This window comes from Mandrillus leucophaeus, unplaced genomic scaffold (genome assembly GCF_000951045.1).
Source record: "Mandrillus leucophaeus isolate KB7577 unplaced genomic scaffold, Mleu.le_1.0 Scaffold108, whole genome shotgun sequence".
NCBI lineage: Eukaryota > Metazoa > Chordata > Mammalia > Primates > Cercopithecidae > Mandrillus > Mandrillus leucophaeus.
The window spans coordinates 316,217-341,247 of NW_012098987.1; the positions used below are offsets into that span (position 1 = coordinate 316,217).

Below are 25,031 nucleotides of genomic sequence, written 5' to 3' on the forward strand. Positions count from 1 at the left end.
GGAAATGGGAAATAAGCCATGAACTGGATTCAGTATTTATTTTATTGTCATGGAGGGTCAAGCAAGGGAACTGTCCTGGAAATGGGAAATAAGCCCATGAACTGGATTCAGTATTAAAAAGAATCATGGCTGCGAGACACATGCCATTCTACACTGGGCCAAACCCATAGGAAATATAACACCAAGAGTGAACCCTAATGGAAACTGTGGACATTGGGTGATAATGACGTCTCCATGAAAGTTCATCAGTTGTAATATACGTATCGCCATGGTATAGGATGCCATTAGTCGGGGGAGGATGAGTTGGGGAGAATACATTGAAGGAAAAAAGAAACATGATCAAATATATAGGCTAACTGCTTAGGGTGTGATGGTTCTCAAATTAGTTTATTGAAAAAATCTCAAACCCCAAAGAAAGTTTTGAAAATGTGAGGTGGTGTCATGCCTGAGAGTTTCCTAGGCACTGGTGTGTTTCTCTTAGCCTGGTGCTTTACCAACTTTGGAAGTCCCTCAAGGCCTTTCTGCTCCATGCCCAGGATGGCTGTAGCACTGCACCTCTAACCTTAGAGGCTACCATTAAAGTTTAGTGCAGTCATTCATGCATCCATCATCTACTGAGTGCCTCCTCTGTGCAGAGCCTTGTGGCCAGATGCTAGAACCACAGGCAAATAAGACCCTGCCCTGCCCTCAAGGAGCTTGCAGTCTAGTGAGAGAAACAGGATGACAGAGCTAGGAAGGCTGTGAGGAGCAAGGAGATGTTTTTCCATGCCAGGACTGAGCTCTGAGCCAAGAATAGGGAACCGTCCTCCTTAGCTCCCGACCCTGTGCTCCCTTGGGAGGAAGAGTGACTATCAATAGCCTGTCCAGCTTCCTCAGCTATAGATGCTGACTTGACCCCAAAGATTCTAATGGAATTGTTGATAACCTCACAGCAATTACAATCTTTTTATAATACAAATCAGATCGTGTTGGCTGGGCGCAGTGGCTCACACCTGTAATTGCTGCACTTTGGGAGGCTGAGGCAGGAGGATCACTCGAGCCCAGGAGTTCAAGACCAGCCTGGGCAACATGGCAAAACCCCGTCTCTACAAAAATTACAAAAATTAGCCAAGCATGATGGCGCACCCGTGTTCCCAGCTACTTAGGAGCTGATATGGGAGGATCGCTTGAACCCAGGAGGTCAAAGCTGCAGTGAGCCGTGATCATGCCACTACACTACAGCTTGGGCAACAGAGTGGAACCCTGTCTTAAAATAAATAAACAAACAAAATCTTGGCATTTCCCTTCTTAATGTCTCAAATCCTTACTGTGGTCTTTAAAGTAGATATAGCCTCCATCCAGCTCTCTACCTGCATCTGGCCTTCCCTTGCTAATCCTCAGGCCCCACTGTCTTCATTCACTTCCCTGAACCTGCTGAGTTCTTTTCCTCCCTCAGGCTGGTCTTCTCATGGACTCTTCCTTCTGACTCATGTCCCCATTTTTCACATCCTAAGGGTCTCAGCTTAAATTTCAGGGCCTTGGGCTTTCTCTGACCTCACTTCTTTCTACTATGACAGCTGCATATTGCTTTCACAGCACTGTAACAATGTTTATCACTTTATTTACTTTGGTTTTTGCATGTTTTCATGTGATAGGGTCTTTTTTTTATCCTGGCACAGAAACTGGCATGGGAGGCACTTGATAAACATGGGTTCAAGTGAATGGCATCTCAGAAATCTGTACTGCAGCAGTGGGAGCAGGAGCATCCAGCTCCTAGTTGGCATGAGGCAGAGTGCTACTGCCTTGTGTCACATAATGCCCAGGCTGCCCTCTGTATTGCGCACATTCAGTGGGTCACGCACCATTGAGAATGTCATTAAGAAAGTAAAATTGGGCCACATGCCGTGGCTCACACCTGTAATCCCAGCACTTTGGGAGACGGAGGCAGAAGGATCCCATGAATCCAGGAGTTCAAGATTGCCATGAGCTATGATCCTGCCACTGCACTCCAGCCTGGGTAATAAAGTGAGATCCTGCCTCCAAAACAATAATTAATAAATAAAGTAATTGTGAACAGTTACAAACCAGGCAAATAATCACGGATTACTGTGAAAATATGGAGCTGTTTCTATAGCTGCATAGTTGCTATTGGACTAATTTAGTTGTGAAAAAAATTATGTCAAATCTTCAATAAAGTCCCAATTAACATCAAGTAGTGACAGCATAATAAGGGAAAAGCTATTATCTTTTGTTCTTAGTGTAGAGGTCTTAGGAGTGGCTATGGTAAATTATCTCATGATCAAGATTGATCTCCAGATGGTTGGTGGGAGAGTTAGGAACGTAGGAGCTGTCTGAGTAATAGAGATATAAAAAGGGTATATGGTTGCATAGTGTAGCTTAGGAGAAGGTTGAGAAGTAGCACAATTGAATAAAATGAGCAGGGAGCAAGTTTTATAATCAGAGCAGCAGAGCAGAGTGAAGAGTATGCAGGGTCCCCAGAAGGACCAGTGAGACCATCCAGGAGCAGCGGGAAGCTGCTATGAGGTCCTCAGTGAGGTCCGCAGTGCTGAATACTATGTGCTGGTGCACCTCAGGTTCCTGGGCTAGATTTTACTGTGGTGCAGAGTTTTGCTTAGAACTTGTTATTTGGTTGGACCTCCAGGAATGGCTCTGTATCAGCAGTTCTGCTGAATACCAATAGCTGCGTACCTCATGTTTAGTACCAGGAAAGAGGAACTTAGAAAATCCTATATTAGGTTGGGCACAGTGGCTCATGCCTGTAATCCCAGCACTTTGGGAGGCCAAGGCAGGAGGATTGCTCGAGCCCAGAAGGTCAAGGTTACAGTGAGTTATGATTGCACCACTGCACTCCAGCCTGGGTGAGGGAGTGAGACCCTGTCTTTAAAAACGAAAAAATAAGGAAAGAAATCTTATTTTGACTCTAGACCTAAGATCATCTTGGCCAGAAAGAAAATGTTTCAGGCCATAGATACTAGGAATATTAAGTCTGAGATGAACCCCAGTATTTGAGATGTTACTGATTAGTTGATTTCTTTTTCCATTTTCTATCTTCTGGCCATCCTCCTACTTTGTTTCCCAGTGTATTTTCCTTCTTTCTGAGAAATGTGGCAGTTAAAGTGATCCCAAGGCAGGAAGTAGGATGCATGTCAGTGATAACGACCTTGTTGCCAGGATGCCCCAGACTGACCACAAGCAGTGCCTTTCTTTCCTGTCTGGAGTGCCCAGCTCTGACTCGCTCCTGTTTACTCATCCAGCCATTTGACAATATGGTAAAACAAGAAATACACAGCCCTTGTAATCGGGGAAGTCTCCTGGAGGTTCTCATGCAGGAGGGTTATTGACTTCGGGTTGGACCCTTTCCTTTCCCATGAGAGTGGGATAAGCCAGCCTAGCCAAGGAGACCTGGAGAGAACTTGGGTCCCAATGGACTGAAACTGGAGCCAGATGAGCCTTTAGGGAACTCTAAAAATCAAAATAGAAGAGAACAATTTCAAAGATTATGCCCAAAAAGTAAGACCAGCTTCAAAAAAGAGAGAAACCAAGAGTCAAAAGCTGGGAAGAATTAGAAAGGAATATGAATGCTCTGGGGTGTTTTGATCATGGCTCTAGCTTGTCCTGGGTGCACATGTGGGAAGTGGATGTGTTAGCTATGATCAAGCCAGCCAAATATTTAAATATTTTCCAAATATTTAAAGGCTAACAAACCATTAAAATATGCTGTATCCTCCTTTAGATATACCCAGAAGGCCAGGATTCTTGGACTTCCAAGAGTTCCATGCAGGGATATTGATCTGTCCCACACTGCCAGGGCCTCAAACACACATGTTGGACACCCAAGCCCACATATCCAAGCTTCTTCCAGGCTCCCCCACAAATAGCCTCCCCTTGACCTGGGGGTACACACCCAGCAGCGTGACCTGCCTTCAGGAGGATAGACATGGGAAGGGGCTTATGGAGGCCCTAGAGGCAGGCACGGGGCTCTTTGGGCAAGACATTCCAGGGTCCTAGGTTCCTGAAGTGTAGTCTAGAAAGTGGCCTATATGCTAGATGGGAATATCCCTTTGGCCTCATGGTTTCTCCCCTGGAGGGGAGAGGTGCAGCTACAGGAAGACTAGTATGGGGTCCTCTAAAGTGCACGGCGCAGGGCAGGACCTCTCCTGCCCAGACCAAAGGGCAGTACCGCCAATAGGAAAGGGGTAGAAGCCACCATTGCCCTCTGTGTTTAAGGACTATAGTCTCAGATCTCTGTGTGGCAGAATGCAGGATTCCTCCTGCAGTGTTCCTTCCCTCTGACAGTGACTTATCGATGTTGGCACCATCCTGGCCATCCAGGAATCTCAGTTGGATGTGAACTGGCTTAATCATATGAGTCTCAATGGCCAGAACTGCATTCTCTGCTCAGTCTACTTACCCTGCCCGTAAGGCAGTAGTACTCAATATTTTTGTTTTTCTTCTGATTTAAAGGGAGAGTCTTTATCCCTAAAGAAAAGCCTGTAGAAACTCGTAAAGAAGAAAAAGTGACCCTTGACCCAGAACTGGAAGAAGCTTTGGCCAGTGCCTCTGACACCGAACTCTATGATCTTGCAGGTTAGTCTTGAACTCTGGGAACTTTCCTGTCTAGCTCCATGACCTCCCAGCATTCACTGGCACCCATGTCAGCAGCCTTTGAGCTTCTCTGTAGGTAGGAGAATAGCAGATTGACACCAGCCATTATGGAGCTGTCAGTCTTAATGCAGGTGACTTAACCTCTCTAAGCAAATGTTATTTTGCTCTATTTCAGCTGCAAATAATACCCATCCCGCAAAACTCAAAGAGTTACTGTGAGAAATTAAAGCAAACAAATATGAAGGAGTGTTGAGCACTTAAAGAATAAAACAACAGCTCTTTTGCTTTCTAAGGAGCTTTCACATTTGGCATTTTATCATCACAACATTTCTATGAAGTTCTGGTTCTTCCCACGGTCACTGTTCCATTTTGATTCAGAAAATGCTAAGAGGTCTGTTAGCCTTCTAGTCTTAACAATAGCAACATAATAATGATTATAATGATTATTATTTAAAATGCAGATAGAAAAAAGTCAAAGAGTACAAAAGAATGTATAACGAAAGGTAAGTCTCTCGACCTTAATTGCCTAGGCCCACTCTCGTGTCTTGTATAGCCTTCAGGAAAGATTTTCTGCATGTACCAGTATATTTATACGTTAGATCTTCCTTCTACATACACAGGGTTATTAGATCCCCACAGGATAGAGGCGCTTTAAAAACAAATCCACAGCTTTAGCAATAATTTGTATTCCATTGGAAGACAGATATAATAATCACCTCTTTCCTCCCAGGAGAACCAGCCTTATTCTAATATGTACCAGCCATCTCAATTCCATTCTCGTTCCTTCTGTGATGATGTCAGGAAGTTCCCATGTTTGTGAACTTAATATTGGCCACTGCGGGAGTTGAGGCACTTGCTTCACCTGGTGAAGAAGGTGTTTTGCACGCACTGGTCTTAGCCCTGGGGTTGCTGTGGAGGGATCCTGTTATGGTTACTGGTCCTCCCAGGGGTTGCTTCATGGTCTCTACCGGAATTGCCCAGAGGGAGAATGCCAGGCTGAACTTGAACTCCCAGGAAACGCCTTGAGAAAGGAAAAAGAGAAAAACACCAATTATTTGGAAGATACTAGATCCTGAAATTCATACAGTAAAACTGGAGAGAGAATCCAAATAGAAAACTGTCCTTGTTCATCCTTACTCAGCTTCCCTCCCTCGTCCTGTGTTCCCTAGGAATTCAGAAGGAAGCTTGGCTGGGGGTGTTGGCAGCATCTTCTTTAGGGTGGACCCTTCTGGAAGACTGAAGGCAGCCCCATGGACAGATGGGCTGACAGCCATTGAGTTTTAGATAAGAAAGAGTGTCGGCGTATTGCCCATGTTATTGTGGCAGATAGAGAGCAAAGAGAAAGTTCTTCAAGAGAGTGGTAGTTGACCTGCAAGACAGCGCCTCTTAGACTGGCTGGGTGTCAGTGTGGTCACCATCCGGAGTCTAGTTCCCGGCCCTAAACTGTGGGAGCTCTGGACTGGAAATCTGATCTTATCAGTATACATGGAAGTAGTCAGATTGGAGCAAAGTGGTGGGAACTGATCCATTAGCCCAATTCACAGATAACAGATAAAAACGAAAACCTGGCAGTAGGAGCCAAATTGTAATTAGAAGTTACTTGGTGAGCATGGAGCCAGGGCAAGAAGATGTGTTCGTTGTATGGCCTCAGTGTTTATCAAATGGGACACCTTCTCGTTCTCCTGTCCCCTTCACAGTGACACAGTGACAAATTATTTTTTTTTTTTGAGACGGAGTCTCACTCTGTCACCCAGGCTGGAGTGCAGTGGCACAATCTCTGCTCACTGCAACCTCCGCCTACCGAGTTCAAGCGATTCTCCTGCCTCAGCCTCCCAAGTAGCTGGGATTACAGGGGCCCGCCACCACACCCAGCTAATTTTGTATTTTTTGTAGAGACAAGGCTTCGCCATATTGGCCAGGATGGTCTCGATTTCTTGACCTCATGATCCACCCACCTCGGCCTCCCAAAGTGCTGAGATAACAGGCATGAGCCATCACACCCAGCCCACAGTGACAAATTCTTATTTATTTAACAAGAATTTGTAAAGCACTTAGAACAGTGCCTGACACATAGAAAGTCATTTAATCTTGGTAATAAAGTATAATTATTATCCCTGTTTTACGGATGAGGAAACGGAGACTCAGGCATTTAACAACTTCCCAATTCACACAGTTTAACATGTGTCAGAGTCAGGATTCTTGACTGCTCCCAAGTCCCCCTCTTCACCAGGTCCTTGCTAGCTCTGACCATTTGCCCTTCCTTGTGCTGTGCCAGCTGCCTCCCTCCTTCAATATGTAGCTTACAGTAGAGCTGATGAGCATCTCAGAGGCACTCCTCTGCCACCTGTCAACAGAATATTATCCCTTCTGGGATCCTTCTCCAGGTGGCCAATGTCATCTAGAATTTCATTAGCAAAGGGAAATCTGCATAGAAGTTGCAGGTTCAGTCCAGCCCCGCGTTCGTTCTTCCCCAGTGTTGTTCCTGCATCCTACGCTGCCTCCTGGTGCAAATTCTGTGTAATACAGGAAGCTGAAAATCTCAGTACGCTTAACTGACCTTTTATTGCTGATGTTGCTTTTTTTTCCCCACCCTGGAATGCTCTAGAGACAGTTATATTTGGTACTGAGAGATGAGGAGGCTGACATTGAAAGAGGCCTCTGGAAAAATATATGCAGTCATCTATATAATGTTAGATCTTGAAAATCATTAGTCTCAGTCCTACCTTCTCATTTTACAGATGAGAAAACTGAAAGGTTGAGTCTATTTAACTAGGAGGTCTAGGCAGATTTTCAGTAAACTGTGGCCATAACTAGGCCACCGTTGCTCAGACCCTAAATGGTTCTACATGTGGAGATGTAGAAAGACATGAAGATTACTGGTGGTCTTGAAAGGAGGGTTTTCAAATAAGTGTATTTAACACTATACATGTATCACACACTGTGCAAGGAAAGAGGACTCAGGGACTTAACATTTATGATGTAAAGAATTGTTCTTCAAGGGGCATATTAACAATGTGGACATCCTCATGTGCTTCTCCAAACATAATGCTCATTTGTTGACTGTCTGTTTTTAGCTGTCCTTGGAGTACACAATTTGCTCAACAATCCAAAGTTCGATGAAGAAACAGCCAACAGTAAAGGTGGCAAAGGGCCTGTCAGAAGTAAGTTGATGTGGAATCTGTGGTTTTGTAAAGCTTTGGAGCCTCCAGGGTTGCTGGCAGGAGAGAGGCCTGTTGACTCTTGCAGGCTTTGCACACTGTCATTTGGCTAGGATATGGAGCAACTGACAATGAGAGCTCCATCTGGCGGTGAAACTAGTACAAATCAGTGTGTGTTGCCCAGAACACTTTCTTGGTAGGTCTGTTTAGTCAGAAGATGAAATTGTTGATATATGGGTCTGCATTAAATGGTATAATCCATATTCATGAAAAAAAATTGCTGATATGAGATTGCTTAGTCATCACAAAATGCAGAGTTTCACGTTCCTAAGGATGTTTTAATCAACTATGGTAGCTTAAATAAGTTCCCTTCTCTATTTGAGTGTCTTTTTGTCTCAGTAATAGACGCTTGTCATTAGAACTTAAATGCCCACTTCCCTCAGAGGGCATGAAAGACATGCTGGCATGGACTTACGTGCACAGGACATTCCACACCACCATCTTCTATGTCACCATTTCCTGTAGCAGTAACAATTAATTAGACTTTTTTATTCATTCATTCGTCAATCATCCACTAAATACCTGCTATGTGTCAGGAATGTTCTAGGATTAGGTACAAAGATGAAAATGGTCCCTGCCCAAAGAAATTTATCTGTCCAGGGTAAGGAAGGACCAATATTCAGGTCATTTCAGTACAGTGTGATCCATATGCTTTGAAAACTCATAGAAAATTACAGCTTTTTTTTTTTTTTTTTTTTTTGAGATGGAGTCTTGTTTTGTCACCCAGGCTGGAGTGCAGTGGCACGATCTCGGCTCACTGCAACCTCCACCTTCTGGGTTCAAGCAGTTCTCCTGCCTCAGCCTCATGAGTAGTTGGGACTACCGGTGTGTGCCACCACACCCAGCTCATTTTTAGGATTACAACTTTTCTTAGGTTAATTTTATTTTATGCACTTTAATAGAGACTTGGGAGATGCTTTCTAATCTCAGTAGCGTATATATGAAATATTATTTATAGTGGTAATTTAGACACACAATGAGCAATATTCCTTTTATTTTTTGAGATAGAGGCTTGCCCTGTTGCCCAGGCTGGAGTACAATGGTGCAATCATAGCTCTTTGTAGCTTCTGGCTGCTGGACTCAAGCAATCCTCCCCGTCAGCCTCCTGAGTAGCTGGGACTACAGGTGCATGCCACCACACTCAGTTAATTATTTTTATTTTTATTTTGTAGAGACAGGATCTTGCTATGTTGCCTAGGCTGGCCTTTCTTGTTTCTTATGCTTATGGATAAAAAACGCTCATCCTTTTTAGCTTCAGCATCAGAGGGTAACATTCTGACAATGTTTGCTGTTAACAATCTGATGCATAACCTTCTGGTCGTTTATATGTACACATACACACAAATATTAACTTGTCTTCAAATTGTGGTCTCTTATCAGTACCTATAGGTTTCCTTCATTCTTTTAATGAGTAGATAACTTTTTTAATGGGTAGATAATGAAGATCTTTTTTTTTTTTTTTGAGACAGGGTCTCATTTTGTTGTCCAGGCTAGAGTCCAGCGTCACTACCAAGGCTGACTGCAGCCTCAAACTCCTGGGATCAAGGGATTCTCCTACCTTAGTCCCCTGAGCAGCTAGGACTACAGGCAAAATTACACCTGGCCAATTTTTAAAATTTATTGTAGAGACTGGGTCTCACTGTGTTGCCCAGCCTGGTCTCAAACTTCTGGCCTCAAGCAACTCTCCTGCTTCAGCCTCCCAAAGTGCTGGGATTATAGGTGTGAGCTACCGTGCCTGGCTCGTGAATAGATTCTTTTAATGAATAGACAATGAGTTGTTATGTGATGATGCTATACTTTATTTACCCATTTTCATATTGATGGACATTTTATCATGTTTTGCTGTCACAAGTAATATATCAGGGAACAGGGAATATCCGTGAGTATATATCTTTATGTATCTGTGCTATTTTTGTAGATAAGACTTCTGTAGAATTGCTGGGTCACAGAACATGCACATCTTAAGTTGTAATAGATAATGCCAAATTACTCTCCCAAAACATTTGCATCAGATCACATTCTCACTTACAGAGAAGTAGGAAGATGCTTTTTCCTCCACATTGTTGCCAACTCCAAATGTTATCTTGTTTCACACTTGTTTGTTAATGAAATGGTATCTCCTTTCTTTATTTTGGAGTTTAGTTACTTTTTTATATTTTTGGTTGAGTGACAGATTCTTCTGATTGTATTATTGGTTCATTTTTAATTGGGTCGCCTTATTGATTTGTAGGAGCTCTGTGTATGTTGGGATGTTAATCCTTTGTATCTCTGTTAACTTCCATTCTTCTTTTTTATCCCTTTCTCTTCCCATACCTTCCTTAAAACAAAGCTCCAGAATAGAACTCTGAGGAGGGTAGGGTATAATCAAGAGGCCAGAGGGGTATTAGAGTTTGGGAAGTGAAGACTTATTGTGGTGTCTGATTTGTATCTCAGATCCTGAAGTCTAGTTAGTATAGTCTGACAGATGTCCATATGGAGCAGCAATAACTGCCCATGGATATTTTGAACATTGGAGTTTGCTGCAGGGCCTCCTGAACTTTTGGCTCCATGCAGTGTTAGCCCCAGGGAATTCTCATTGCAGTTGAGAAACACCAGCCTTCCAAACTGTGACTCAGAGCTACACCACTCCCATGCTTGCTCAGCTGAGAATAAACCTACTGTCATTGCTATTAAAGTCTTATTGGAATCAGAGCATATGAAAGATATGTCATTTTTTGGGAAGTCGCCACTGATTTTCATAGGAGAGACTTTGCATTTTTTAAAATGAAAAATTGTGTTTTAGATGTTGTCAAAGGTGAAAAGGTAAAGCCAGTATTTGAGGAACCACCCAATCCCACAAATGTGGAAATAAGCCTGCAGCAGATGAAAGCCAATGATCCTAGCTTGCAAGAAGTCAACCTCAACAACATTAAGGTATTTCATTGTGATTATCATCAGTCACTTAATTTATCATGAGGTCAGAAAACTTACCAGAGATGACCAATTGCTTGTTTTCACACCTGTTTGCAGTTCTTTGTAGTCACTGAGTTGGAGTCAAGGTATCCTATTCAAAAGAAGTGGGTTTTGGAAAACAGTGATTTCTATAATTATTTGAAAAGAATCACCATACCTGAGTTAAGCGTAGTACATTAGTTATATCTATTGCTGAGTAACAGATTACTCCAAAACTTAGAGGCTTCAAACAACAGACATTTATTATTTCACACACAATTTTTCAGTGTCAGGAATCTGGTAGTAGCTAGCTGGATAGTGTGGCTCAGGGTCTCAAATGAGGTGACAGTGAAGTTGTCATCCAAGGCTGCAGTACCAGGCTTGCCCGGGGCAGGAGGATCCAATTCTAAGATGGCAGATTCATGTGGCTGTTGGGAAGAGGCCTCCATTTCTCACCATGTGGCTCCCCAGAGCGAGTGATCCAAGACAGAAAGATGAGAAAGCAGGAAGCCACAATATCTGTTTTGACCCGGTTTCTGAAGTTACTGAACATGTTTGTTACTTCCACTTTATTCAGTTTGATAAGTCATGCCACTCTCAAAGGGAAAGAGTAGAAGAGAGAGAGAGAGAGAGAGTGTGTGTGTGTGTGTGTGTGTGTGTGTAAATATTACCTGAAGTCTCTTTTGTTTATTCTTTTTGGGCCAGTTCTTAGCATTTAATAATAACCAACTTTTATTAAGTGCGTACTATATACCATGTCCTTTACTAAATACTTGGAATTTATTATCTCATTTAATTATTAGTGGGACTTAAAGAGTTGTTAAGGTGATAGAGCTAGCCTATAGTGCAGCCAGGACTCTTCTCCACTTCTGACTGCACCCCATATTGTCTCCTTCCCCAGTGGTCATTACTGTGGTAAATGATCTAGAAAAAGGACTAAAAGATGAATAAGATTTTTTCAGTCTTTACTCTGAAAAATATTATACTAGAAGAAAAGCACTAAACAGATAATTATAACATGATGTGGTGAGCCCCCAAATGTCATTGAATTGCAAGAGAGAAAAATTTTAATGCTACCTAGGAGATCCAGTAAACAAAGGAGATGATATTACATCTGAGTCTTGAAAGATGAGTAGGAATTAATCAGAGAAAAGGACAAAACGAATTTCCAGGCTAAGGGGAAAGCATATATAAAGGTCTGAAAAAGAGAAAGACTGTGGTATATTAAAACAATGGCAAGTGTATCCGTCTGGCTAGAATACAGAGTGAAAAATAAAAAGAGGGAAGTGTAGTATGTGCATACTTTCTTGGTAAGGGAAAACAGAAAGACAACACTCAAGAGGTACCATAGTGGTAGACTAGATTCCCCTATTGGACACTAAGTGGTGCTGTTGGCTCAGGATAGCTTGGTTGCTGAAGGCTAGGTAACGACCCTCATTTAGAAGGGATATCATGTATTTATCTACATACATATGGTATTTAAAGGTTGTGGGTTCTTACCTTGGCAAGAGTGTGCCATAGAATGGGTCATCAACTAGCCATGTCTTCTCTGTCTTAGAACATTCCAATTCCAACCCTGAGGGAATTTGCAAAGGCTCTGGAGACCAACACTCACGTGAAGAAGTTCAGCCTGGCCGCAACTCGCAGCAATGACCCTGTGGCCATTGTGAGTAGAATTCTTAGAAATATAACATAAAGTTATTTAATCCACTGGAGGCTCTATTTAATTTGTTTCTTTAGCTAACAATTTTTTAGATCTGGTAAACTTACATTCTACACAGTTAATGAGCAAAATTATAGTTACAATGCAATAGTAAAACTTCAGAACCAAACTGTCAGATGCTGTAAGTTATCTGGAATTTTGTCAGCATTACAATTTTCAGAGAAAGAAACAAGATAAGTTTGGCATTTAACTAACTGAATATTTAGGGTTTGTTCTGTGCTTAGGATACATTTTCTAAAACTTTTGCATCTGCAGTCATTGCATATTATGACCTTAAAATCCTTCAGGAACTAGGCACCTATAGAAATATTGAAGTAGCTGGGCTTGATGGCTCACGCCTGTAATCTCAGCACTTTGGGATGCCGAGGTGGGTGGATCATGAGGTCAGGAGTTTGAGACCAGCCTGGCCAATAGGGTGAAACCCTATCTCTACTAAAACTACAAGAACTAGTGGGCATGGTGGCATGGGCCTGTAGTCCCAGCTACTCAGGAGACTGACGCAGAAGAATCACTTGAACCCAGGAGGCAGAGGTTGCAATAAGCTGAAATCATGCCACTGCACTCTAGCCTGGGCAACAGAGGGAGACTCCATCTCAAAAAAAAAAAAAAAAAGAAATATTAAAGTATATTTTAATCTTTGAAATGGATTAATGTGTGTCTAAAATATCTTAGACAACCAAATCATGAAGCATTTTGTGTTTGACACCTTGTTAACCAGAATATGAAAAAAATAGCCAGCCAGATGTGGTAACGCACAGCTCTGGTCCCAGCTACTTAAGAGGCTAAAGTGAGACAATTGGCTTGAGCCCAGGAGTTCTAGGCTGCAGTGAGCTATGATCGCACCTCTGCACTCCAGTCTGGGCAATAGAACGAGACAGTAGATAGATAGATAGATAGATAGATAGATAGATAGATACATACATACATACATACATACATACGTAAAAGAAAAATAGCCAACTAAAAGTTCTGTTCTTCCTATGCATTTTAGATAATTTAGCCAAATAAGGAAGCCCCTTGACCCAGGTAAATACTTATACCATCACTATCATGATTTTTATTCTTCCTGTCAATAGCCAATTAATAACTCCTATTAACAGCTAATTTGTTGAGGAATTAGTAAATGCCAGCACCGATCTTTGTGCTTTCCACACAGTATCTCATCCATTTGTCACTGTAATGCTATGAGGTATATACTCTTATTAGTTCCAACTTTAACAAATGAGAAAACAGCCTCAGAGAGGTTAAGTAAGTTATCCAAGGTAATAAAACCAGTAAATGGCAGAGCCAGAATTCACTACCAAGTCTTTCTGGTTCTACAACCAGGAAGCTTAACCATCAAGCTATGCTAGATTTACACACAATGACTGGCTTTCATACATTTGCTAAAATATGTCATTTATCAAAAGCCTGGGCATCAACCTGTTGTTCTATGGCATTTAATGCTCAGCCCTTGAATCAAGTTAGAAAAACAAAAGTTGGGCTGGGCGCGGTGGCTCACACCTGTAATCCCAGCATTTTGGGAGGCCAAGGTGGGCAGATCACGAGGTCAGGAGGTCGAGACCATCCTGGCTAACATGGTGAAACCCCATCTCTACTAAAAAATACAAAAAATTAGCCGGGCGTGGTGGCGGGCACCTGTAGTCCCAGCTACTTGGGAGGCTGAGGCAGGAGAATGGCGTGAACCCGGGAGACGGAGCTTGGATCGCGCCACTGCACTCCAGCCTGGGCGACAGAGCGAAACTCCGTCTCAAACAAAAAAAAAAAAAAAAGAAAAGAAAAGAAAAACGGAAGTTGTCTTGACTTGATCTTTTGATTTAAAGTAACGTGCCTTTTGGAAGATCTAAAATAGCATTTAAAACATGACATGAAAGTAATGACTACCTATCATGGTCCTGGCACAGAATAGCTGTTTGAAAGTACTTGTTAGACAAATGAATGATCATAACCTGCAACCTCTAGCAATAGAGAATATTTCTATGGTGATCACAGCAAACTTGAAATAAGCACTCATGTAAAAGAGGAACCAGGCTACAGAAATCAATGTTTTTACCAGCAGTTATTACATATCTAAATCTGTAGATTGAAAGCAGTTATGAATTTGAAACCTATCATTAAAATAGAAAGATAGCAGAACTAGATAATTGGTAAGGTGAAATGAACAGTTTAAGGATTCTTATCTCTATATGATTTTGTGCTATTTCTGCCTTTTAGTAGATGTTTTCCAGTAAAGCAAAAATATTCACAATATACTTTGTATGTAAATGAATAAAGGGATAAAGAAATGATTTGTCACTTCTGTTTAATATATTATTTTGAGTAAAATTGCAGGGGTGGGGTTAGTTCACAATCAACTGCCAACACTACTGGTAAATAATCTAACTCCTATTCTAGACCAAATAGATAACTTACTAAGTGGATTAAATAAATTCCAAATATAATAATCACTTTGATGCTGTTTTTAATGCAACAACTATGTGTTGAATGCCTATCATATGAAAAGCACTACACTAGGAGCTGAATTTTTTTGGCAACACTTTTCAGGCAAATTTGACCTTTTGTAACTTGCTTTTTAAAGAATACTTCATTTGGTAGCAAATGTTGGGAAAGGTGTGGAGAAAGGGGAGCACTTGTATACTGGTGGTGGGAATGTAGAGTAGTACAGCCATTATGGGAAACAGTATGGTGGTTCCTCAAAAACCGAAATTAGAACTACATATGATCCAGCAATCCCACTGCTGGGTATATATCCAAGAGAAAGGAAATCAGTATATTGAAGAGATATCTGCCCTCCCATGTTTACTGCAACACTGTTGACAACAGTCAAGATATGGAATCAACATAAATGTTCATCAACAGATGAATGGATGGAGAAAATGTGGTACATATACACACTGAAATATTATTCAGCCATAAAAAAAGAGAAATCCTGTCATTTGCAGCACCATGGATGGGACTGGAGGTCATTGTGTTAACTGAAACAAGCCAAGCACAAAAAAATAAATATAGCATGTTCTCACTTACATGTGGGAGCTTAAAAAAAGTGGTTCTCATGGAGGTAAAGAGTAGAATGGTGGTTACCAAAGCCTGGGAAGGGAGTGGGGACAAAGAGAAGTTGGTTAAGAGGTACAAAAATACAGTCAGTTAGAAGGAATAAGTTGTTGTATTCAATAATTTATTATAAATTTCAAAATAGCTAGAAGAGAAGAATTGTAATGTTCCCAACACAAAAATAAGCCTTTGAGGTGATGGCTATCCCAATTACTCTAATTTGATCACTGCATACACATTGTATAAAGGTATCAAAATATCACATTTACCCCCAAAAATATGTACAACTATTATTTATCAGTAAAACATTTTTAATTTATTTGGTATAGTCATAGTACAATCTATAAAAAATAGAGGGACCACAGGAAGATATACATATATATATATTCATTTATGTGGATAGAGTTTTCAAAACATGATTTTGCTACTGTTTTCTGAAGAGCATCACTCCTAATAGAAATTTTTCACTTGTCCTCCATTCCAGTTCTAAGATGTGTCACAGCTTCCTCCCCTCCTGACTCCCCTAATCCCCCCTCCTCAAGGGTAAACAGAGAAGAGAGGCAGAACCAAGGGAACGAAGTGATGATTTTAGGAAAGATTTTCTTGGTTGTCACTATGCCTGGGTGACTGTTTTATTGGGACCCCTGGCAGAAAGTCTTCATTTTTAGCATTCAAACATGAAGTGAAAAGGCGTTTCTGTTGGATGACATTTGTGGACCTCAAACCTTATTCTGCTTTCATATTATAAATTATTATTCTGATATATTGTTAGAATCAGTGAAGCCCTGTGTGACTGGCATCTGTTTAGACATGTGCCCATTTAAGGCTGTTTTGCATTCAATCAGAAAACACATTTTGGGGTTCGTGGTGAACACAAGCCATTTTACAGATGAGGCAACTGAGACTCAAAGAAGTTGAATGCTGAACTAAGATTACACCACATGTGGCCAAGCCAGGATCCAAATGTAAGTCACCTGTGATTGAGTTTAGTTTACTGTGCCCCAAGCACTTCCATATAACCACATCTATAGTAACTGAGCATTCAAATGGAATTTGTCCCCACTGAATGCCAATGGGGAGAAGGCTCAAACGTATTTAAAATGCTACTGTTATTTACAGTGAGCCATATAAAAATCAAGAGTTTAGGACAGCACCGTTTATTAGAAATAAAACTTGAGAGGTTACTTCCAAGATGGCCAAATAGGAACAGCTCTGGTCTCCAGCTCCCAGTGAGATCGACGCAGAAGACGGGTGATTTCTGCATTTCCAACTGAGGTACCTGGTTCAACTCCATGGGACTGGTTGGACAGTGGGTGCAGCCCACGGAGGGTGAGCTGAAGCAGGGTGGGGCATCGCCTCACCCAGGAATCACAAGGGGTTGGAGGATTTCCCTTTCCTAGCCAAGAGAAGCCATGAGTGACTGTATCTGGAGGAGCAGTACACTCCTGCCCAAATACTGTGCTTTTCCCACAGTCTTCACAACCAGCAGACCAGGAGATTCCCTCCCATGCCTGGCTCGGCAGGTCCCATGCCCATGGAGCCTTGCTCACTGCTAGCACAGCAGTCTGAGATCCACCTGAGATGCTAGAGCTTGGCAGGGGGAGGGGCGTCTGCCATTGCTGAGGCTTGAGTAGGTGGTTCTATGCTCACAGTGTAAACAAAGCGGCAGGGAAGCTTGAACTGGGGGGAGCCCACCACAGCTCAGGAAGGCCTACTGCCTCTCTAGATTCCACCTCTGGGGACAGGGCATATCTGAACAAAAGGCAGCAGACAGCTTCTCCAGACTTAAACGTCCTTGCCTGACAGCTCTGAAGAGAGCAGTGCTTCTCCCAGCATGGCATTCGTGCTCCGATAACGGACAGACTGCTGCCTCAAGTGGGTCCCTGACCCCTGTGTAGCCTGACTGGGAGACACCTCCCAATAGGGGCTGACACCTCATACAGGCAGGTGTCCCTCTGGGAGGAAGCTTCCAGAGGAAGGATCAGACAGCAATATTTGCTGTTCTGCAGCCTCTGCTGGTGATACCCAGGAAAACAGGGTCTGGAGTGGACCTCCAGCACACTCCAGCAGACCTGCAGCTAAGGGGCCTGTTAGAAGGAAAACTAACAAACAGAAAGGAATAGCATCAACATCAACAATAAGGACATCCACACCAAAACCCCCTTTGTAGGTCACCAACATCAAAGACTAAAGGTAGATAAAACCACAAAGATGGGGAGAAACCAGAGCAGAAAGGTGGAAAATTCCCAAAACCAGAACGCCTCTTCTCCAAAGGAACACAACTCCTCACTAGCAAGGGAACAAAACTGGACAGAGAATGAGTTTGACGAGTTGACAGAAGTAGGCTTCAGAAGGTTAGTAATAACAAACTTCTCTGAGCTAAAGGAGCATGTTCTAACCCATTGCAAGGAAGCTAAAAACATTGAAAAAAGGTCAGATGAATGGCTAAATAGAATAACCAGTGTAGAGAAGAGCTTAAATGACCTGATGGAGCTGAGAACCAGAGTACGAGAACTTCATAAAGCATACACAAGCTTCAATAGCCGATTTAATCAAGTGGAAGAAAGGATATCAGTGATTGAAGATCAAATTAATGAAGTAAAGTGAGAAGACAAGATTAGAGAGAGAAAAGCGAAAAAAAAAAAAACGAACAAAGCCTCCAAGAAATGTGGGACTATGTGAAAAGACCAAATCTACGTTTGATTGGTGGACCTGAAAGTGACAGGGAGAACGGAACCAAGTTAGAAAACACTCTTCAGGATATTGTCCAAAAGAACTTCCCTAACCTAGCAAGGCAGGCCAACATTCAAATTCAGGAAATACAGAGAACACCACAAAGATACTCCTCGAGAAGAGCAACCCCAAGACACATAATTGTCAGATTCACCAATGTTGAAATGAAGGAAAAATGTTAAGGGCAGCCAGAGAGAAAGGTCGGGTTACCCACAAAGGGAAGCCCATCAGACTAACAGTGGATATCTCGGCAGAAACCCTACAAGCCAGAAGAGAGTGGGGGCCAATATTCAACATTCTTAAAGAAAACAATTTTCAACCCAGAATTTTATATCCAGCCAAACTAAGCTTCATAAGTGAAAGAGAAATAAAATCCTTTACAGACAAGCAAATGCTGAGAGATTTTGTCACCACCAGGCCTGCCTTACAAGAGCTCCTGAAGGAAGCACTAAACATGGATAGGAACAACCAGTACCAGCCACTGCAAAAACATACCAAATTGAAAGACCATCAACACTATGAAGAAACTGCATCAATTAATGGGCGACATAACCATCTAGCATCATAATGACAGTATCAAATTCACATGTAACAATATTAACCTTAAATGTAAATGGGCTAAATGCCCCAATTAAAAGACACAGACTGGCAAATTAACCTTAAATGTAAATGGGCTAAATGCCCCAATTAAAAGACACAGACTGGCAAATTGGATAAAGAGTCAAGACCCATCAGTGTGCTGTATCCAGGAGACCGATCTCATGTACAAAGACACACGTAAGCTCAAAATAAAGGGATGGAGGAAGATCTACCAAGCAAATGGAAAGTAAAAAAAAGCAGGGGTTGCAATCCTGGTCTCTGATAAAACAGACTAAATCAACAAAGATCAAAAGAGACAAAGACGGGCATTACATGATGGTAAAAGGATCAATTCAACAAGAAGAGCTAACTATCCTAAATATCTACACACTCAATACAGGAGCACCCAGATTCATAAAGCAAGTTCTTAAAGACCTACAAAGAGACTTAGACTCCCACACAATAATAATGGAGATTTTAACACCCCACTGTCAGTATTAGACAGATCAATGAGACAGAAAATTAACAAGGATATCCAGAACTTGAACTCAGCTGTGGACCAAGTGGACCTAATAGACATCTACAGAACTCTGCACCCCAAATCAACAGAATATACAGTCTTCTCAGCACCACATCACACTTATTCTAAAATTGACAACATAATTGCAAGTAAAACACTTCTCAGCAAATGTAATAGAATGGAAATCACAACAAACTGTCTCTCAGCCCACAGTGCAACCAAATTAGAGCTCAGGATTAAGAACTCACTCACAACCACACAACTATGTGGAAACTGAACAACGTGCCCCTGAACGACTACTGGGTAAATAATGAAATGAAGGTAGAAATAAAGATGTTCTTTGAAACCAATGAGAACAAAGACACAATGTACCAGAATCTCTGGGACACGTTTAAAGCAGTGTGTAGAGGGAAATTTATAGCACTAAATGCCCACAAGAGAAAGCAGGAGAAATCTGAAATTGACACCCTAACATCACAACTAAAAGAAATAGAAAAGCAAGAGCAAACATATTCAAAAGCTAGCAGAAGACAAGAAATAACTAAGATCAGAGCAGAACTGAAAGAGATAGAGACCCAAAAAAACTCTTCAAAAAATCAATGAATCCAGGAGCTGGTTTTTTGAAAAGATCAACAAAATGGATAGACGCTAGTAAGACTAACAAAGAACAAAAGAGAGAAGCATCAAATAGACACCATAAAAAATGATAAAGGGGATATTACCACTGATCCCACAGAAATACAAACTACCATCGGAGAATACTATAAACACCTCTATGCAAATAAACTAGAAAATCTAGATGAAATGGATAAATTCCTGGACACATACAACCTTCCAAGTCTAAACCAGGAAGAAGTTGAATCTCCGAATAGACCAATAGCAGGTTCTGAAATTGAGGCAATAATTAATAGCCTACCAACCAAAAACAGTCCAGGACCAGACAGATTCACAGCCGAATTCTACCAAAGGTGTAAAGAGGAGCTGGTACCATTCCTTCTGAAACTATTCCAATCAATAGAAAAAGATGGAATTATCCCTAACTCATTTTATGAGGCCAGCATCACCCTGATACCAAAGCCTGGCAGAGACACAACAAAAAAAAGAGAAATTTTAGGCCAATAATGATGAATATCGATGCAAACATCCTCAATAAAATACTGGCAAACCAAATCCAGCAGCACCTCAAAAAGCTTACCCACCATGATCAAGTTGGCTTTATCCCTGGGATGCAAGGCTGGTTCAACATACTCAAATCAGTAAACATAATCCATCGCATAAACAGAACCAACTACAAAAACCACATGATTATCTCAATAGATGCAGAAAAGGCCTTCAATAAAATTCAACAGCCTTTCATGCTAAAAACTCTCAATCAACTAGGTATTGATGGAATGTATCTCAACATAATAAGAGCTGTTTATGACAAACCCACAGCCAATATTATACTGAATGGGCAAAAACTGGAAGCATTCCCTTTGAAAACCAGCACAAGACAAGGATGCCCTCTCTCACCACTCCAATTCAGCATAATATTGGAAGTTCTGGCCAGGGGAATCAGGCAAAAGGAAGCAATAAAGGGTATTCAAATAAGAATAAAGGAAGTCAAATTGTCTCTGTTTGCAGATGACATGATTGTATATTTAGAAAACCCCATAGTCTCAGCCCCAAATCTCCTTAAGCTGATAAGCAAATTCAGCAAAGTCTCAGGATACAAAATCAATGTGCAAAAATCACAAGCATTCCTATACACCAAGAACAGACAAACAGCCAAATCATGAGTGAACTCCCATTCACCATTGCTACAAGGAGAATAAAATACCTAGGAATAGAACTTACAAGGAATGTGAAGGACCTCTTCAAGGAGAACTACAAACCACTGCTCAAGGAAATAAGAGAGAGAGTACACAAACAAATGAAAAAACATTCCATGCTCACGGATAGGAAGAATCAATATGAAAATGGCCTTACTGCCCAAAGTAATTTGTAGATTCAACAGTATTCCCATCAAGCTACCGCTGACTTTCTTCACAGAATTGAAAAAAAACTACTTTAAACTTCATATGAAACCAAAAAGAGCCCGCATAGCCAAGACAATCCTGGGCAGGAAGAACAAAGCTGGAGGCATCACGCTACCTGACTTCAAACTTTACTATAAGGCTACAGTAACCAGAACAGCATGGTACTGGTACCAAAACAGATACAAAGACCAATGGAACAAAACGGAGGCCTCAGAAATAACACCACACATCTACAACCATCTGATCTTTGACAAACCTGACACACGCAAGCAATGGGGGGAAAAGATTCCCTATTTAATAAATGCTGTTGGGAAAACTGGCTAGCCGTATGCAGAAAACTGAAACTGGACCCCTTCCTTACAGCTTATACAAAAATAAACTCAAGATGGATCAAAGACTTAAATGTAAGACCTAGGACCATAAAAATCCTAGAAGAAAACCTGGGCACTACCATTCAGGGCATAGGCATGGGCAAAGACTTCATGTCTAAAACACCAAAAGCAATGGCAACAAAAGCCAAAATTGACAAATGGGATCTAATTAAACTAAAGAGGTTCTTCACAGCAAAAGAAATTATCATCAGAGTGAACAGGCAACCTACAGAATGGGAGAAAAATTTTGCAATCTATCCATCTGACAAAGGACTAATACCCAGAATCTACAAGGAACGTAAACAAATTTACAAGAAAAAAGCAAACAAACCCCATCAAACAATGGGCAAAGGATATGAACAGACACTTCTCAAAATAAGACATATATGCAGCCAACAGACATATGAAAAAATGCTCATCATCTCTGGTCATTAGAGAAATGTAAATCAAAACTACAATGAGATACCATCTCATGCCAGTTAGAATGGCAACCATTAAAAAGTCAGGAAACAACAGATGCTGGAGAGGTTGTGGAAAAATAGGAACACTTTTACACTGTTGGTGGGAGTGTAAATTAGTTCAACCATTGTGGAAGACAGTGTGGCAATTCCTCAGGGGTCTAGAACTAGAAATACCATTTGACCCAGCAATCCCATTACTGGACATATACCCAAAGAATTATAAATCATTCTACTATAAAGACAGATGCACACGTAGGTTTATTGTGGCACTATTCACAATAGCAAAGACTTGGAACCAACCCAAATGCCCATCAATGATAAACTGGATAAAGAAAATGTACCGCATATACACCATGGAATACTATGCAGCCATAAAAAAGGATCAGTTCATGTCCTTTACAGGGACATGAATGAAGCTGGAAACCATCATTCTTAGCAAACTGTCACAAGATCAGAAAACCAAACACTGCATGTTCTCATTCATAAGTGGGAGTTGAACAATGAGAACACATGGACACAGGGAGGGGAACATCACACACCAGGGCCTGTGGGGATTGGAGGGCTAGGGGAGGGATAACATTAGGAGAAATACCTAATGTAGGTGACAGGTTGATGAGTGCAGCAAACCACCATGGCACATGTATACCTATGTAACAAAATTGCACATTCTGCACATGTAACCCAGAACTTAAAGTATAAAAAATAAATAAATAAAACGTGAGCCACAAATGTAAGCCCCACGTATAAATTTAAATTTTTTAGTAGCCACATTTAAAAAAAAAAGTAGACAAAATTAATTTTAGTAGTAAATAGATGCTTCTTGACTTACAATGGGTTATGTCCAGATAAAGCTATTGTAAATTGAAAATCTTTATCTGAACATAGCCTCATCGTAAGTCAAGGAGCATACTGAATGAGTATCGCTTTCACATCATGGTAAATTCCAAAAATCTAAAGTGGAACCACCATGTCAGGGACTCTCTGTATTGTGTTTAAACCAATATATCCAAAATGTAATTTGAAAAAATAATGAGGTATTTTGCATTCTTGTTTTCATACTATATCTTTGAAATCCAGTGTGTTTTATGTTTGCAGCACATTTCAAATCAGACTAGCCAATTTTCAAGGGCTCAATAGCCACATTTCTCATGGCTACCATTTGGCCAGTGCAGAAATTTGCATTTCCGTACAATCCTATAAAGTACAGAGAGCAAACCCTTCTCTTTAAAGATGTATTTCTACTCTATTTCAATGACATTTAAAACATCTAGTCTTTGTTTTAATAATGTTATTATTCCCAGCACATGTAATATGCTCAAATATTTGCTGAACTGAAGTGAACCTGGGCCTGCAGCCCAGGATTGTGTTTGGCTGGCTCGCCGCTGTTTTGTGGAGCATAAGAAAGTGTTTTCTCAAGTTTAAAAGAAATTGGCAAGATCCTGGCAACTTGCCAGGAGGTTCTGCAACTTTCTGTAAAGGCCTAATTGCTCTGACATTTTGTTATTCTAATAATGAAAGTAAATCCCAAAGCTTGGAGTGTCCAAAAGGAAAGTCCTGATGCATCCCTCTCTGGTGATCAGATTAAAATGTATAGATTTACTTTTAATTAAGGACCTAGCACAGAATAAATACGCTTTAATTTACATGGTGTGCCATAGTGTAAATCCAAATTCTTGAGCTTTCTTTGCAGTACAAGCAACTGCCTGATCAAGATACAGGATTATTCTTCTAGTCCAGTGGTTCTCAACCTGGGGCAATTTTGCCCTCCAGGGGACATTTGGCAGCATCTGGAGATATTTCTGGTTGTCATGACGGGGAGGAGTGCTATTGACATCTAATGAGTCTCAGAGGCCAGAGATACTGCTAAATATTCTTTAATACACAGGACAGCCTCCCACAACGAAGAATTCTTTGACCCCAAGTGTCAGTCATGCTGGGGTTAAATAACCCTGTTCTCGTCCAATGTTGGTACTTCTTGTCTTCTTTCTTCCTGTCTTTTCCACTGTAAAAACAATTAAAATAGTTCAGAACTTTTTTGTTCTACTCCCCAGAAGCAATCACTATTAGTAGTTTGTTCTTCATTCTTCTAGTTGTTGTCTTTATGACTTTAATTAAAGTGGTTACTGGCTCATGCCTGTAATCCCAGCACTTTGGGAGGCCGAGGCAGGAGGATCACTTAAAGCCAGGAGTTCGAGACCAGCCTGGGCAACATAGAGAGACCCTGTTTCTATACCAAAAAACGGGGGGGAAAAAAAAAGTGGTTGTCAACCCTAACTGCACATTATTCACCTGGAGAGCTCTTCAGAAATGCAGATGGCCATTCCACAGCCTCAGAGATTCTGATTCAATTCTTCTGGGGTAAATTTTTTAAAGCTCTCAGGCCATTCTAATGTGTGGTCAATGTAGAAAACCACTAATATACAGAAATTTATATTTTTCATTTATCATCTTAGAAAATTTTTTATTCTCTGTTATAAAAGATGAGGGCAGTTCTATACTTACTTTATTTTCCATTCCTCCTTTCTCTTCCACTTCCAAACTGTAGATATTACATTATTTTCACACATGTGAGCTTTATACATTTTATGTAATTATGTTCTGTGTTTGTATATAGATTGATTCCAAAAATTAACCTATTAGCAGCATTTACAATTATATAACTATATAAATATAAATCTCCATTCCCATGGACCTTGCAATCTAGTGACTAGTGCTGATCTGATTTTTGATCATTTGCAGGTAACTTATTTTTCCTTGCAAGAAATTTTTAGTACTCTCTTTCCCTTTGGAATTCTGAAATTTCACTTGTCTGTTCACTTAA

At 41.0% G+C, this 25,031-nt stretch overlaps 1 protein-coding gene across 1 annotated transcript in view; it reads left to right on the forward strand.

The window, feature by feature from the left end:
* Positions 1-25,031, forward strand: part of TMOD2 (tropomodulin 2 (neuronal)) — a 59,697-nt gene that overhangs the window by 13,142 nt on the left and 21,524 nt on the right. The window contains exons 2-5 of the mRNA XM_011986190.1: positions 4,465-4,587; positions 7,680-7,766; positions 10,606-10,736; positions 12,313-12,420. Coding sequence (XP_011841580.1) covers positions 4,465-4,587; positions 7,680-7,766; positions 10,606-10,736; positions 12,313-12,420 — 449 coding nt within the window. The remainder of the gene's footprint in view (positions 1-4,464; positions 4,588-7,679; positions 7,767-10,605; positions 10,737-12,312; positions 12,421-25,031) is intronic.